The 18196-nt window shown below is 36.4% G+C and overlaps 1 protein-coding gene across 1 annotated transcript in view; it reads right to left on the bottom strand.

Moving 5' to 3' along the window:
* Nucleotides 1-15045: 15045 nt before the first annotated feature.
* Nucleotides 15046-18196, bottom strand: part of LOC128855833 (fatty-acid amide hydrolase 2) — an 86960-nt gene continuing 83809 nt past the window's right edge. Inside the window, exon 4 of the mRNA XM_054091036.1 lies at nt 15046-16840. Coding sequence (XP_053947011.1) covers nt 15440-16840 — 1401 coding nt within the window. The 3' untranslated portion in view covers nt 15046-15439. The remainder of the gene's footprint in view (nt 16841-18196) is intronic.

The following is an 18196-nucleotide window of genomic DNA, read 5'->3' on the forward strand; positions in this document are numbered from 1 at the left end:
TATTCGCTACTTCTTTGCTCGCTATCTTTATGCTCGATTAACTTGACGAAAAATTTGCATGCGAAAGCAACAACAAATTTATTGAACAAATTTCGCCGCTAGCGAGTATGGTTATACCTCATTAAACTGGTATAAGAGGTTAGGGGTGGTCAGAATTTACAAACAATTGGATTTTTTTTTTTTGATTTTCTTAAAGTATAATATAATATCTTGAAAATATTGTGTGAAAATTTTAAATGAATCCGACAAATATTTTTCGAGTTATTGAACAATTAACAAAGGGCGCTTGGGCAAATCTTTTAAAAATTTTCGATTTTTTTTAACAATTAATTGTCAATTTTTCTCTCGAAAATCTGAAAAATATTTCCTGACTCCGCTATATTGTTAATTTTGAAAAACAAACTCCGATCAGGCACAAGATTATCTATTAATAGAACTAATGTCTCTTGTCCGACTGATTTTAGATGAATCTCCAATGACGGGCTCCACACAAACAGCGATAACTTTTACAATTATTAATTTTTGTTTTTTTTTTAATTTTGCTAAAGTCAAGTCGAAATGATGTATTAATGCTATGTTCTTATTTTTGTAAAGTAAAGCAACTGACTAGCAAAAAACATTATTGAAATCATATTTTTTCGGGCCTCTGACTACCCCTAGCCCCATAACTCACTATCTTGCAAAAAACTCTAATTTAAGGTGGCTCAATTCCAGCGTTGCCAAAACTTTCTACTCCTTCGTAGGCAAGCATATGTAAATAAGTATGTATTTGCGAGCAGACTGCGACAAAGCGCAAACACTTCAACATTTTAACTATACATTCGATCAACCCAATTTTTAAGCACATTTTCGATTGTTTGGGCTCCAGTTTCATAAATGGCAACTTCGATTTCGTGTTTTAAAGCATCAATTGTCTCTGGATGGTTCGCATAGCATTTGTCCCCCCACAAAAAATAGTCCAACGAGCTTAAATCACAGCTCCGAGGCGGCCAATTGATATCGGAATTTCGGCTGATTATTCGGTTTTCATAAACGGTAGCCAAAAGTTCAAGTGTAACTTTGGCAGTGTGACAAGTTGCACCGTCCTCCTGAAACCAAATGTCGTCCATGTCATCCTCTTCAATTTTTGGAAACAACTCGTTGAGCATGTCACGGTAACGCTCGCCATTTACTGTAACCGTGGAAGAAGAAGAAGACTCACCACTTTGAAAATAGATTTTCAATATTTCCGAATTTTGTTCAAGCGTATAGCGTCCCATTTCGTAAATGTCAAACCTTAAATATGAAACCAAAATTTATGAATACATTTGACATGCCATTTGTGTTACCATTCTCAAAAAAATAAGTGGTTCAAAAAGCAAACGCTATATGGCTCACCCTGTAGTTTTGATTATTTTTCTTATTTTTTTATATTTGTAATTTTTTTTTTTATAAAATAATTTTTAATTTTTTTAGAAAATTATAAATTATTATATAATAAAAATCATACATATGTACATACATATATGTAAATTAAAATTTCAAATTTTACACAAAAATTAGTAAAATTCCGAATATTTATCACAATTTCAGGGTTTTCAATTAAAACTTCTAGGAACATTTTTGGTATGCCGTTTCAGCTATAGATTATTTAAATTTAGTAAAAAGCGAAAGATTTTATTGCAGCGGCAGGCTAATCACCTACCCTGTTAGAAATCAAATAGATTAACGAAAGCAACGCAAGACAAGTTTTGTAGAAGTCCTATGCTCTCGAGAGGAGTGAACAAGGAAACAAATAAAATAATAATTAAAATTTAGTGCTATTAAATGCAAATTTTTATTTGCTGAAAGATCCCATTGATTTGTTTCCCCGTCCACGTTGCGCATTTTCTCCATATAACAAAGGCATGAAATTTTTTCCTATTTTTGTACAAAGTTTGCAACTTGGATTTATATGTTTTTGTTAGAAACTCAACAATACTTTTAGCGAAAACAAAAAATGAAAAATATTCCAAACTGGTCAAATTGTTGAGATGCTATCGATAGTCAATGTGTGTATGTACATACAAGCACCTCTGCATGCTCGCACATATTCATGCAGCAACTCGTACTTTTGCACACACACATACATATACATACATACATATGTACATATATCTATAGGTGGCAAGACCGATGGAATACCTTCAGTAAAGGGCGATGGACTTATAAACTGATTCCCAATTTGCGACCATGGCTAAATCGGAGTCTTGGAGATACAACCTACCATGTGACACAGTTCCATTCTGGACATGGAATTTTTAGGAAATATCTGCATATGTCCGGGCATGATGACAGCCCTTACTGCCCTGTGTGCATCAATGTAGAAGAAGACGTGGAACATGCCAGTTTCCACTGCCCACGTTTTATAACAGGAAGAATAATTCCAAGAGCAACTGACGTAGTCGAGTTCATGTTGCAATCGAAAGAAAAGTGGGAGGAGGTAGCTGCATACGCTACTAGAATTCAAAAAGAGCTGAGATACATCGAGCAATTGAGACGCATTAGGCGATATACATTGACGAAGTTATATAGCTAACCAGCCCCGCGAAGTAATACGTTGAAGCAGTTCCGCAGGGAGAGTGGTGGAGGAGACGGAGTTCAAGGGTTTAGTACGTAGGTGTACTGTTTTGCAAGTCCACACAGTATGAAAATTACTGACTGGGCGTGGTCCCGAATCAGGTGTACCCTTAGCAAGCAGTATGAATCGTGCATGCCGTCTAAGTTGACGGTATCTATAAAGGATTCCCCCTTCATTATCAAAAAAAAAAAACAAAAAAAACAAAAAAAAATGCTCGCACATGTTCATGCACCAACTCGTACTTTTATACACACACATACATATACATATATATGGTGTGTACATAGACATTGATTTCCATGTAGCCATCAAAACGATGACAGTGCCAACGTTTATCCACGTGTTCTTCTAGTTCGCCGCAAAAGATTGCCTTTAGCTTTTAACTACACGCGTATATACGAGTATGTCATTACATGTGTGGTGTATCTAATACACCAGCTGAAAGAAGACTTTTAAGATATTCATCTACTAGTTTTAGATACAAAAGTCAACTGGGAAATAAAATTTACTACTAACAGTCCACAAATTAAAATACCAAATAGAAAAAGAACTTATTTTACATAAGAGTTTAAAATAAAATGACAGCAAGTAGTTAAAAGTTAAGTGCTCTAGTCTCCCGATGACAGTTTAGTTAATGAATTAAGTATTACTTTATTATTAAATTCCATTAAGTTTATAAATAAATTGCAACAATAACGCCACAATTAATTTTATAAGTTATGTACATACGATGAATGTGAATTATAAAATAAAAATAAACACGTGTACGCGTCCTACGGGGTTAAAGTCACCATTATTTTTTTCAGGTTAACTCAACACGGTATGGGAGGCGTTTTTATATTAATATATCTGCGGGATCACGGTGTGTAAATATTGAATCGATTCACCACCTCAAATGCGCAGAATAGCAAATAATTTAATTACACCAATTATTAAAATCACATTCTAATCAATACTACTACTACAATATATGTAAATATATATGTATGGGCGTGAGCCTATGTGTAGGTAAGAAATGCCACGCAGTCGAAGTAGCAGCGCGAAAAAACGCTTCAATCTCGATTGAGTTCCGAAAATGAAATGAACGTTGAATTTGCCGGTTGCTAGCGCGTAACCCCTGGCCAAATATGATGTGGAACAGAAATTTTGGAATATCAAAGAAATATAAAATAAAAAGAGAGACTGTGCGCACATTAAATGTTTCCCTATACGAGGTAAAGCTAAACAGAGTGTTGTTGTTTGTTTAGAAACCTGCTAGTGGATGAATGGGAAACCAAGAGAGCATTTGATGATGACTGTAAGAAATTCCAGTACTGTGTGTGTGAGTGGTGGTAGACCGGTTGTTGCTTCCATTGAAGACTAGGTAAAAACACATATGTACGTGCATTGCTGTTGTTGCTCTCTATTTATTTATTCAAACATCAAGCAAGATTGTAGATTTTTTGGAAATTTTCGACTGCTGCTCATTACTCTTACCTGGAGGTATTTTATAAATCGGTTGACGAGTATCTTACGTTTGTTGGCAGGTAAAATTAAATGAGAACGAAATGACACGCAACTTACGAATGTGCGTATAGATAGATACGTATGTATGTATGTATGCGTGTGGAAAAGTAAGTATTTGTGTATGCTCTGCTGTGATCAAGTGGAAAGATGACTTTGTTTATAAATTTATTCCTCCAAATATTTCTGTTATTTATTTGAAATATGTGACCTGGTCTACGAAAAGGTACCTTACGAGCGAAAACAAGTTTTCGAGAAAACAGCAGTTAAAGTTTAAACTTCTAAAAACCCTTGTAACTTTTTTAAATATAAATATTTTTCAATCCGGATCTGATGAATTTTGAAAAAATATGTCCGCCATATTGGATCCGTCATTTTGATTTTCAATAATCTCACTTCATATTCATATCCAGCTACCTCGCAAACCCCCGAATAACAGTTTTTAAATATTTTAATTAACTTTTGATGTTGAAACAATGACACAATTGGTGACAAAAATTTTGACAAATCCTTAAAAACCACCATTTATAAAGTTATGAATACATTTTTTGTAACAAATTTTTTGAAAACAGACTTCAGTATCGTATTCATTACACCTCAGACTGTCCAGGAATGGTTCAGTTTTTAATTTGCACAAATTATTGTTTTCGATATTCTAATTTGTATCGTGACAATAAAATCAGTCTTTTTCGTATTTGTACTTTTCTTTTTTTTTACTTTTAACAAACTTTTAAACAAATTATGACTTTCTGGTTTTCACCATTTTAAAGAGCCTTTCACACACTATTCGAATCAACAAAAAAGTGAAAAATGATTGTTTGAAACGTAAGGTACCTTTTCATAGACCAGGTCACATATATTTATAAATGATTATATTACACAATTAAAAAATAAAATAAACAATAAAATATTATACAATTAAGGCAGCCAGCAGCAAAGGCTATCAGCAGAGTCAGCTTTCGCCGACTTCTAAGTAATCGCACCTTAATTCAACATTTTTTTCTAATTTACGAAATACTTTTTTCCGCCCTTGCTCCTCTCGGGAGCATAGGGCCTCGACGATACTCTTGTCTCGTTTCGTTAATCTATTTGATTTCTGACAGGGTAGGTGATTAGCCTGCCGCTAAAATACTTACATATTAAACTCGATTTCTTAACTTTTCGCTTCAGTCCATGCCATTTCAGCTCATTCACGTTCCATATTCTATTCCATAATCTCGCAACGGTGTAGTGCGAGTTGCGTTCTTAGCTTTTTGAGTAGCCTAAATCGGGAAAATAAGGTACTTGTGAGACTAAATGTGTCCAGTTGCATATATTTTGAGATGGCATTCAATTTCGAAATTATAGCAGGTGCCTTTTTAGCTTTATGAGCTTGTTTTTGTTTTAGCCATCGATATCGATAACTAAGGTTTGACAGCTGAGAATGGCAAACTGTGTTGACATTTTTGTTCAGTAAGGTTTGGCAAGTCATCGTGAATCGTTTAACGCGAGAACAACTAGCGGATTCCAAATTGTGGAAACTTACTTTGAAAAAATAAATCTGTTCGCGAAGCTCGTACAACACTAGCGACATTATCGCTCCACATTCCTTTCGACCGTTACTGGCCATGCTGACTGAATTTTTGTTTTCAAAAATTATTCAGCTAAACTTCGACGACATTTGGTTCCAATAAGATAGCGAGCTATTGCAATATTGAAGCCACCGTTGACGCCATACGGCCAGATTTATTGGAAAAAGTAGTCAAAAACTGGACTGATCGATGCATATACCCTATGTCCAGTAAAAACCGGGAATATTTAAATAAAACAAAACAGAGTTAAATTAAAGGCAAATTTATTTATCTCCTTCAAGACATGACCCGTCTGAAGCAACTCACATGTGCCAACGTTTAACCCAGTCCTCCATTCACCCCTGGTAGGCCGACGAACCCTGGTAGCGTTAATCAAATTAAACTTCACAAATTAGTTCTGAAAGTACATTTTATGCTTAAGACCACAATAAAAATTCTGTTTTAAAAGTTTGAAATCAATGTTATGCTTCCCATACCCGCTTTTTTGACATTTGGCACATAAAGTTTAGTCATTCGCCGTTTGTATGGTGGACAAACTGCGCAAATTTTCATTTTTTTATTAGTACCAACTGTCCATTACTGCCTGCATTCGCTTCATGTTTAGCTATTGCACTTTGCATATTTTGTGGAGTCGACGTTTTTAAATTTACCGCAATAAGTTTCATTTAAGTGCTTTTGAATGAGAGCAGAGTGAAAGAGTGTAAAGATTTCACTTAGCGGTTTCTACCTTAATTGTATTGTAATATTAATGTTATGGGAGTAGGTAGGTGAAATGGTTGAAGTGTCAGTTTGGCACACCCCAAGTAGCACTAAAGCTCCGTTTTGATACGATTGTGAGACCTCCAACAGGCAGAGATGGCTGTAGATAGTCAGATCTGTTGATATAATGGAGAAGATTGATGGGAATTAGGTTGGCGCACTGCCCCAGGCCGTCGAAGAAAGGACGCTCGTCCAGTGACCTTAGTCGTCTAGCTGCCAAACCCAGACATTTACAGAAAAAATTCTCTACAGTCTCCTTCTCTGAAAGGTCCCCACAGCTTCTGTAATGGGGGTTAAATGGTAGCACTACCTTTTCCGCGAGCGTGCCGATCGTCCAGCAATCGGTAAACACAACTACGAGTTTGGAAATTGAATGGCGAGGAGTCCGAAGGACTTTCTGAGTCCTCCGTATATTGTACTGGGGCCAAAGGGTTTTCGAAATAGCACATGGAGAAATGGAGCTCCATCTTTTATGCTCTTTCCTGAGAAATAATTTATGTAGTTCCCCTTTAACAAGTGTCAGGGGGATGTCGATACCCGTATAGGAGGTCTCTGAGGCCAATTCAGTCCCCTTCCTGGCAAGCTCATCAGCAGTTTCATTTCCCTCTATGTTCCTATGTCCTGGAACCCAGATCAGAGAAATGTTACCTGCACACCCAAGAGATTTCATTTCCTCCTTACAGGAATTTACTAGTTGTGTTCTGCACCATGGCGTCGTCAGAGCGTTGATCGCGCCTTTCTATCGGAGAAAATGTGAATATCTCCCTCGTTGCCTATGTATTTTGCATGCCTGCTGGATCGCAAAGACTTCTGCTTGAAAAACACTAGCAGAATTCGGCTTTTTAAAGCAGATAGATAAATTGGCTGATTTAGAAAAAAAACCCAGATCCGACTCCCGATTCCATCTTGGGTATACTCCACGTATGGGCCATGCATTTGCTGCACATATTATCGTGATTATATTAGACCTTTTACATAAAATACTCAACGTGGTATCGTTTTCCTATGAATTTTCTTCTTCACTTAGCTCTCCCAAGTCAGGCTCAAGCTCGTCGACTCATCAATTCAATAATATCATCCTCCTCAGCCAGAAATTTTTCAATTTCGTCGTCAATTAAATTTGTATACAATAGTATAAGAATGTATTTCCCTCCATTTGCGGAAAAATATTCAGACCCATAGATTGGAGGAAGAGCTCGGCCAAACACCCAAAAAAGGATGTAAGCGCAATTATATACTTATCTAAAAATGTAAATATGTATAAGACACATATAAATAAACCGATAAAACGGTACTTACAAGCAACTACCGCACCTGAGCGTGCGCACGCAAGTACCATCGAGCGCCGACGAAATAATGAAGAATGTACGTCTAACTTAAAAAAATCTAAATAATCGATCTGAACAGAACACCATGTACAATTGTTTTCTTTCTGACCGCCTAGGCGAGTAAACTTTATACAAAAAACAAACAAAACTTTTTGTCCACAGTTAACACAGTAACGGGTAACCAACATTGGAGGAAACGGCCTTGTGCCACTGCAGCCACCAATTTGGCATAGACAATCAGCATTGTTCCGCGTGCAAGCTGCAACTAAAAACATTTCTCAACACAGCCAATGCTTAGATGGCTTTTGGCAAATTTTTACTGCAGTTTTTTTTTTTATTTTTTAATAATAACTTATAAAATTACACTCAAATATTCATGTAATTTTGGTGATTGTTACTTAATACTGGTCAGTGCGCGTTGAACCGCTAGACGAGTACAGCAAAGTTTGCGGATAGGTTTAATGCAGCTGTAATTTAAAAATATGCACATATACATTCTGCAAAAAAAGTACCTGGAATTATTCAATAAAACGCAAAAGAATTGTTTCATCATCAAAATGTATTTTGTCGCCTGCAAAATAGGATCCATTCGAAGCAATAGAATCGATTAGTCCATTCATCAAAGCATCTTTAAAAAGCGATTGGAGAGATCTTCTTCAGATCCTTCAGCGAATTCTCCTTAATGGCCTCTATCGACTCAAAGCGGCGTCCGCGGAGTGTCAATTAAATTTTGGCACAAAAGTCAAAGGGGGCTAAATCCAATGAATACGGGGGTTGTTCAATGATAAATGTAGTAGTGTCCCAGTATGAGCCTTGTGAGACGGTGCGTTATCATGGCGCAAGTTCCATGAGTTTTCTTTCCACAATTTGGGCCGTTTCCTACGCACATTCTCTCTCAAACATCGCATAACTTCCAAATAATATTCTTTATTTACCGTATAACCATTTGGAACGAATTCCGAGTGCACAACACCATGAAAATCAAAGAAAACGAGTAGCATGACTCTCACCGACTTTGACGTGGTTTTTTGTGTTTCGGCTTATGTGGATGGCGACATTCAGCCGCCTGTTGACTGGTTTGCATGTCAAACTCATATACCCATGTCTCATCAGCTGTTATGATGTGCTGGATAATGTTGGCTCCGAATCCACTTACTCAAGCATGTTTTCAGCCACCTTCGTCCGATGAATGCCTTGAAAGAAATTCAACTCTCTTGGAACGAGTCGAGCAGCCACGCGTCTCATGACCAATTGATGATGGAAAATGTTACGAAATGATTTGAGAGACACACTAAGGCCAGGAGCTACCTCCCTCAAACTTAAATGATGGTTTTCCAGCACCATTTCCCTAATTTTGTCGACATTTTCATTCGTTGAACACGTTGATGGGCGAAGAGAACGGGGCAAATCTTCCACGACTTCTCGGCCCTCTGCAAAAGTCTTATACCCCTCGAAGACCCGTGTTTTAAATAAAGCATATTCGCCATAGGTTTTCTGCAAACTTTTCAAGGCACATGAAATCCCGTTCAAAATTCAAAGACAAATTCTTTGGGCGAGATTTTTATCCATAGTGAAAATCGCAGAGCACACCTGCGGTTGACCGACATAATTAAATGCCAAAAATAAGCTTATTGACAGATCACGCTCAAACTCTGCGACATTGTAGAGGACAGTTATACCAACATTCCAGCAAAAAAAAAAATTAAATTAGCAATTCCCGATATTTTTTTTAACAGAATGTATATATGCAACTATTTCTGTGCTTTGCAGAAAAAAACTCCTTTGAGTTTAGTAATTTATAATTGTCCAGTAATAAATCGCAAGCTTTTGTGGAAATATTTTTATTTTTATTTAATTATTGTAAACCCAGCAACTGAACTGGTCTAAAGCATTTGATAGACTGGCTTAAATTAGCCTCGCTCGATTTTAATTCTTCCTTTTTTCATTGGTTGAAATCTTATTAACCCAATGGACGCTGTGAGACAATGATTGAGGGTGAATGCTCCGACCATTTTCATTGTATCTTCAAGGGTGCCACAACGCATTATTTTAGGGATTCCGCTCTTCGTTTTATTTATTCATGACATTAGTGCCTGTTTTTCGCTTGCTATTCTTCCATATGCTGATGAATTGAAAATATTTCCTGCTATTAAAAATACAGCGGATGTTTTTATGTTGCAATCGAAAATTAATGCGCTCGTTCGTTGGTTCAGTAACTCGTCCAACTCTCTAAATATCAATAAATGTTTTCTCGTTACGTTGGACAAAACTCAAAATGTTTTTTCAATCAATTCCAACTATTGCTAATATTCAACTTCAATCTGTTCATGAATTCAAAGATCTATAAGGTGCAGTCCACAATAAACAAGACTGAGCTAACTAGAAACTACAGGAGCTTTGTTCTGATAACTTCGAGGCCCTTTGGCCTCGATACATCGTTTTGCGCGATCTAAACGCTTTTCGAAAGAGTATTTCAGGTCATTGACCGGAATCCGGAATGTCCTTTAGGATGTCGGTACAAGGCTTTTGGATGGCCTCTACGGAGACAAAACGTTTTCCTTTCATAGCCACATGCAATTGTTCACATAAGTAGAAGACATAGGTAGCCATATCAGCCAAATACGGTGAGTGCTTGATGGTTAAATGCGATTTCTAGACAAAAAGTCAGTCACAAGAGTGGATCGATGAGATGTCCTTCTTTGCGGTATTCAGTATCCAGGACAAATTCGACGAATGCGATTCAACAAGCGCTTCAAAACACCAAGATAGAAAATTGCATTGACGGTTTGGCCCGTTGGTACGAACTCCTTGTGGACAATTCCCTTGGAATCATAAAAACAACTGAGCATCGACTTGATTTTTAACTTCTCCAAACGGGATTTGGTCGCCCCTCGGCAGGCAATGGCAAACCTCCGAGTGTATTTCTGCCATGAAAAAGCTCCTCATAAAAATATCTGCCGTTCGGAGTCGGCTTGAAACTGTAGGTCCCTCCATTTGTGGAACAACATCAAGACGCACACCACAAATAGGAGGAGGAGCTCGGCCAAACACCTAACAGAATTGTACGCGCCAATTATTTATTTATTTATTAAACGGGATTTGGTGGGTGGTGGCTTGTCTGAGGACTTCCATTCGGAACTTTGCTGCTTAATTGCAGGTTCATGTTAGAAACACCACGTTTCGTCAGCAGTTACAATGTTGTAAAGGAAGCTCTCATCTTTTCTTGCTTCTTTAATGAGGTCTTTCGAATGTTGAATTCTGAGCAATTTTTCGTGAAAGTGCATGCATGAAAAGTGCACGGACCTTTTGTAAGCCGAAATGATCAGTTAAAATGCGATAAATCGATGTTTTGTAGATATTCAACTCGGATTCAATGAATTTCAACGATGATTTCGGCTAATTTTTGATAAATTTACGAAAAATTTTGATGGAGTTTTCGGCAATTACTGATTTTGGGCAGCCCGTATGCTCATTGTCATTTAACTCACAACCGCACAACCATCTCTGAAACGCGAAAACCACTCATGAATTCTGGCACGAAATAGACAATCATCGCCATAAGCTTTTGTTTTCAATTCAAATGTTTCGGTAAACCTTTTACCGATTTTGAAACTAAATTTGATATTAGCTGTTTGTTCGAAACTCATTTGCGCCGATGACACAAACATACTGACATTTTAGACGCAATAACTTCGCTTCCATCGAACCGGATGTCACCAAGCTTTCACTGGAAGTCAGCTAAGGATGTAACATCCAACGCACTAACTCATTAAAAAGATGGTGCCATCAAAAACATTTTTATGACGTTCTTCTTCTTCTTAATTGGCGCGATAACCGCTTACGCGATTTTGGCCGAGCTTATCAAAGCGCGCCAGTCGTTTCTTTCTCGTGCTAACCGGCGCCAATTGGACACACCAAGTGAAGCCAAGTCCTTCTCCACCTGATCTTTCCAACGCAGAGGAGGCCTTCCTCTTCCTCTGCTACCACCAGCTGGTACCGCATCGAATACTTTCAAAGCCGGAGCGTTTGTATCCATTCGGACGACATGACCCAGCCAACGAAGCCGCTGGATCTTTATTCGCTGCGCTATGTCTATGTCGCTAATGCCACCGCCATTAATAGATTTACCTTGGTTTTGTTTAAAAAATTTTAAATTTTGATGCAAATTTGTTAACTTTTATTTTAATTTGCACAAAGTATGAAACTTGAATTTATTTGGTGTGGTTTTTAGAAGAATAAACTGTATTTTCATAAAAAAAATGGTTGCAATTAAATCCGAAACAAATAAATTGTCGAAACTTGTCAATAAGTTTCTGTTCTACAGCTTTTTTTAACGCAGTGTAGTTATGAAGTAATTGAAATGCTCACTATTGCTGGCTTTTCCTGCAGGGTATGCAGCCACATAAATTCCAGCATTAATAGTTGTTAAAATGTATACATATGTACATACGTTTGTTTGTAACTACAATAGGAACATAAATTTTGCTCGAATTTCGCATTTGAACGACGACAAGTGTTGTATAAATGCTTCCACGCGCACATATTTTCGTTTATGGAGGTCAACTTCTTTTCGTTGTTTGCTTTGAGTCGTTGCGAAATTTACACCAATTACATGCAGTTTTTGCATTAGCACTAATAAATGGAAGTGCAAAAATAAAAAGCTGAAAAACAAAGTAAATATAAAATTTATAAATTTAAGACCACAACAAATTAATTTGTGTGGCCAACTCGCTTCTGGGTAATTACAAGTAGATTGAAAAGATTGTTGTGTGGACGCGTACATTCGAAAACTTTGTTGGTTGTTTTATTACGAAAATCGCTGCTTATATGCAATTAGTTAGTGAGCTTCACAAGCTCACTAACACACAAACATACAAGGATAGGTGTATACTCACATGCTTACAATACATAAAACATACACACATACAATGATGTGTTTGTATGCGGATATAACAAATACATATATACAGAGGATAATCATATGATTCTTTTTGGATTGTTGTTGGCTTAATTAATTAAGACACAATTTCTTTAAATTACGCAATAAGGTCATTATAATGTGTGTGTGTGTGAGTGTGTGTGATGTATAATTTTTCAGCGATAGCCGTGCATGATACTCACACATACATACACATATGTACATATATCCTAATGCATGTGTGTGCGCGTGTATGAACGGAATTCTAGCATAATAAATGACAATTTTTAATTCTAAGCAACATTGGACAATTATTAAATACAAAAATCGCGCTTTTTAATGAGTGAATAATTTAGAATAATCGCTGTGCGATGTACCTACATAACTGTGTATGTGCATAATGCATATTTGAGTAACATAACAATTTTAGCATTTAATGCACTATTCATAGGCCAGCTGTGGTCTTTACATTCATATTTTTACATAAATACTCGTTTGAAGAAAATTAGTATGTATAAGGAAAATCGTTTTAGTAGAATAAAGAATGGACACGAAAAAAAAACTAGTCGTTTGTGTTTACTCAGCACTTGCGCAAAACTAATTGTAATTAGGCTGCAGATGTACAAAACTGATGTCGAACCGTTCATGACCGAGCGACTGTGGCAGTTCCTCCTGTCACTGAGCAGAGGAGACTGTAGGCAGCTGATTGAACTGATGACGACGGGCCACTTTCTATGGGCGAAGCACATGGAACAGGTAGGCATCGCAGACAGACAGACCCTCTGTCCAGCAATGACATTAATAAAATTGCGAAAGTTAGAATGCAACGAAGGCAGGAGAAGTCTCAGATGCATTTAAGCTAAAACTATTGGACAAGTGCCCTAAAAAATGTTTGGTTTGCCAAGCCATCTGCCAGTGTGGTGTGAAAGCAAAACGTTCTACCATCAAGAAATTTATATGAAGAAGTGTTTGCAAAAACGTTTGCTGCCATTCATTAAACAACATAAAGACGCAGTTCTGTTCTGTCTCGATTTAGCATCGTGTCGTTATAGCCGTCTTAGTATGAACTGGTATGAAAACAACAGGGTAAATATTTTTCACTATAGGACCACTACCCACCAAATTGTCCATAATTGGAAAGTAATGGCCAATTGCTAAAAGAGAATTGTTAAAAGAAAATTGCTTAAACTGAAAAAAGAAATTAAAAATGAGCAGCTGGTTAGAATTAATTGGCAGAAAGCGGCAGATACCATAACAAAAACTGATGCCCATCGCTTAGTGAGCGGAGTAAATAATAAATTGCGCTATTTTGTTTATAGCAAAGAGAATTAATATGAGTTATTTTGTTAAAAAAAATATGAAGAAAATAAGAAAAATAACATTAAACAAAAACATAAAAATAATAAAAAATTAAATTAAGAAAATAGATGAATTAAAAAAAATATATAAAAAAATAGTAAAAATAAAATAAAAATAAAATAAAAATAAAATAAAAAAAAGTAATTTAAAAAAGTTAAACAAAGGTGTTTTTTTGTTTAAAAAATACGCTTAATAAAGAAATATGAATTAAAATTAAAAAAAGTTAAAAAAATTACATTAAAAAAATGAAAAACTAAATTAAAATAAAATATTATATATTAGATACACAAAAATAAATAAATAAAAAAAAAAAATATAAATAAAAAAACTTTAAATAAAAACGAAATTAAAGAAAATTAAAAAAAGTACAAAACAAAATTAAATAAAAAAATAAAAAATGAGTTTTTTGTTTAAAAACATACGCTTAATAAATAAATATGAATTAAAATTAAGAAAAAAAATAAAATAACATAAAAAAAGCATTAAAATAATAAAAAAATAAATTTAAAAAATATAGATAAATAAATAATTAAAAATAAAAAATAAAAAAATTATTTAAAAAAAGTAAAAAAACAAAATAAAAAAATGAGTTTTTACGCTTAATACAAAAATATGAATTAAAATTATAAAAAATAAAAAAATTACATAAAAAAATAAAGAATTAAATTAAAAAAAATTTATAAATAAAAAAAAAATTTAAAAAAAAGTTAAATAAAAATAAAATTACAATAAAAAAAAATTAAAAAAAAATAAAAATAAAGGAAAAAGTAAAAGCAAAAATTTGTTTAATAGCTTATCCAAATTTGATGTTATAACGATTTTCGCTCGACCAAATATTTTTCGTGTCCATTCTTTAATTGCATTTCGCATGCAAAAATAAATTTAAAATTTACACAAATCTATATAATTAGCAGAATAATTTAATTCAGTACAAATATAATAAAAATTTTCTGCGTTTTGTTTTCTCTTATTTTTTTGTGTTCTTTCTACTAAAAACAAAACACAAAATAAAAAATAAAAAAAATTTAATTATACAGAAATCACTACAAATATAAATATGTGATGTCACAAATTACTAGGTAGACTTATTCTAAAAAAGTACATACATACATACATACTAAAAAATAGTATTATATTTCGAAACATCAGTCGCTTGTAAAGCTTAAGACAAAAAACGAAAAAAAAATTTGGCGCCTAACAGTATGCTAAACTAAAAGCATACTTGGAAAATGACGCACCATTGCTAAGGCATTCACTAAATAACCCTACTGTAATTCATAGTTTTAGGCTGCTCTTCATTTGCATTGCTACAAAGCTTCTGACCCGTTACAGCCTCGCCACTCTGTAGGTACTTCTTTACTTTGCACCATTCATATGCTCAAGCTCACATTTTCTCTGTACTTTACACACGCTTCGTTGACTCTTCTGAGGGCGGCCGCACCCAACCACCGTAGCGTCGTTCCATTTCGCGCGCCACCGCCAAGCAAAGATGATCTTGTCCTGGATTCGCGACCACCTGTATGCCCATTGGTAGATTTCGCCTATCCAAACCGATCATACAGTTGGTGACTGGCAGTCCCAGCGTATTGAATATCGCCATATACATGGGCTCCAATAGCTTGTGATAAATTTGATAGTGCCGATGCGCCGTATTCGGGAAGGTTGGATAGAGAAAGACGCCATCGGTGCCGAGTAGCTCTTTGAATTCAGTCTTCAGCGCCTCAATGATGGTGGCCAAGTGCTTGTGGCGTGAATTTGGTATAATCTTCATGAAATTCTGCAAATGTCCGAATATCACCGACGGCAGGATGCTATCCGAACAACCGAAGAAATATTTGACGGTCTCTGTGCAAACTGTTTTCGGGCGTTCGCCTTCCTCTGTTTTATAATAGATAGTCTCAATATTTTTCATGGTCAACATGGCGGAGAGTGAAATGTCGAGCGAAAGTTTCATTTTTCGTATATTCACGCGCTTCGCATTGAAATCGGTGGCCACGCGATTAATGGCAGCATGCAAATCGCGACTCAGCGGGCGCATCATGCCCGACGGGCCATCATTATCCATGAAAAAGAAACGTATGCTCTGTATGCAAAGCTCGCGTTCGAGCGTCAACTTGGGACCTGTTGGATCCAACATGCATTTAAGTAGTAATGGCAGATCCTTAGCATAGCGTGTCATCGGTGCAATGGTAAAGAAGTCACCCCACTTGGGATAGTCACTGGTTGGATGATGCCCTTTGAATGACACTGAGTAGGGTGTGGGCTTGTGACCCCATATGCCGCTAAACATGGCTGGCAGACGTGACGAGCCGCCAATATCGGAGGTGAGTCCCAATAGCGATGCACCGCTGGCCAACAAAGCGGCCTCTCCACCCGACGAGCCACCAGGTGTGCGCTTCAAATCGTACGGATTCTTTGTTTGGCCCGTCACATTGTTGTAAGTCTCCCAGAGCAGGCAAAGTTCGGGTGTATTGGACACCAGCAACACTATGCCGCCACAGCGCTTGATTTGCTCTACCACGGGCGCATCTGATTTGGCAATTTGTGGCGTCTTGAAGACACGACCCGCCTGATTGGTCAAACCTTTGACGGCGATGCTCTCCTTCACCGTCACAGGTATGCCCAGCAGCGGTGTGTTCTCCTCCATCTCCTCGATGGTGTTGATGCCGGACGCAATAATACGATCGGTTTCGCGTGCCTCTTCGAGCGCTTCCTCAAAGCGATCCTGTACGATGGCATTGATCAACGGATTCACCTGCTTACACCGCTCGATATACGCTTCGACTACCTCTTCGCTTTTAATCTGAAAAAAAAGAATAAAAAGATTAATCAGTTTATGGCGATTATTTTGAGGATATCGAAGTATTACACTAATAAATGCGTTTAATTTGAAAGAAAAGGAGAAAAAAATTTAGTTTGAAAGAAAAAAAAATTTGAATAAATGTATCAATAATAAAACTTTCCAATTCTGAACACCAAATACGTGTGAAACGCAAGTGAACCAGACGTGCGGCCAGCTCAACGGAATGAATAAGTAATTTGGATTTTTTTATTTGGTTTTGTTGTTATATGTGCAAGTAAATATTAAAATCTGCCTACAAATACATTCGCACAATCATCAATTAAATGGAATTCACCAATCGTTAAACTGAAGCTGCCATTGACTGGTATCAATTTGCATAATTTCCAGTAAATGATAGTCGAAACTCACTTTGTAACGAAGGCTCTGCTCTGTTGGCCCTGCAACCCTGAATTCGCCAGAATGCAAATGTACATACATACAAACAACATACACTTGCACATACATATATTTAAAATTCATAGTTTCTAAGACAACTTGTTGCTAGCGCCAATAAGGCTGCTCTGGCTAACTGGGTGACTGTTGGGGTACTTTGTATGAACATTTCGCCATTAATTGCCTGCTGTTAATTTTAATGAATACGTTTATTACTCCATTTCATTGCGACCCATCATTAAAACTGACATTAAAACCCCATAAATGGCGCTTCCGAAGGCGATGCGCACGCGATTGAAGGTTTGAGTGCACGAAACACTTGATTTTGCATTTTGGACTTTGATTGAATTTCATAGAAAATTTCAATTGCGAAGAAGAAATTTCTCTAGAAAGATGTAGCATTGAAAATGTGTGTAATTTGGAATAGAAGATAGTGAAGGCGAATGCCGAGAAGAATATAAATTACGAAATTAAATTAGCAATGCATTGAAAGAGTCGTACTGAGATTTGTTTATGGAAGATTTTTGTTTTGGTTGAGTGTAAGATTTTAAAGTGATTGGGGTTTTCTTTTCTCGCAATAATGTTGAACACATAATGTTCCCACTGGGGTCAGAGTTGTCAAAGGTTCGTGACCAACTTCAGACCGCTCGCGCAGCTGGACCACGAGCATCAGCTGTCTCTTAGTTGGCTAAATGACAGTCCAGAAAATCAGTAATGGATATCAAACGTGATATTGCGATTGCATTATATTTGGCTGGAAAATCACAACCAGCGATTGTTCGTAAGCTGGAGCACCTTAAAGTAAATAAAGTATTACTCGTTACAATGATTCTGGTAGTATCGCGAAACGTCATGGAAGTGGTCATCAAAAGATTGCAATGTCTCGTGAAATGGTTTAAAAAGTGAAAAAGCGACTTGAGCGAA

Source organism: Anastrepha ludens, chromosome 2 (genome assembly GCF_028408465.1).
Source record: "Anastrepha ludens isolate Willacy chromosome 2, idAnaLude1.1, whole genome shotgun sequence".
NCBI classification, from domain to species: domain Eukaryota; kingdom Metazoa; phylum Arthropoda; class Insecta; order Diptera; family Tephritidae; genus Anastrepha; species Anastrepha ludens.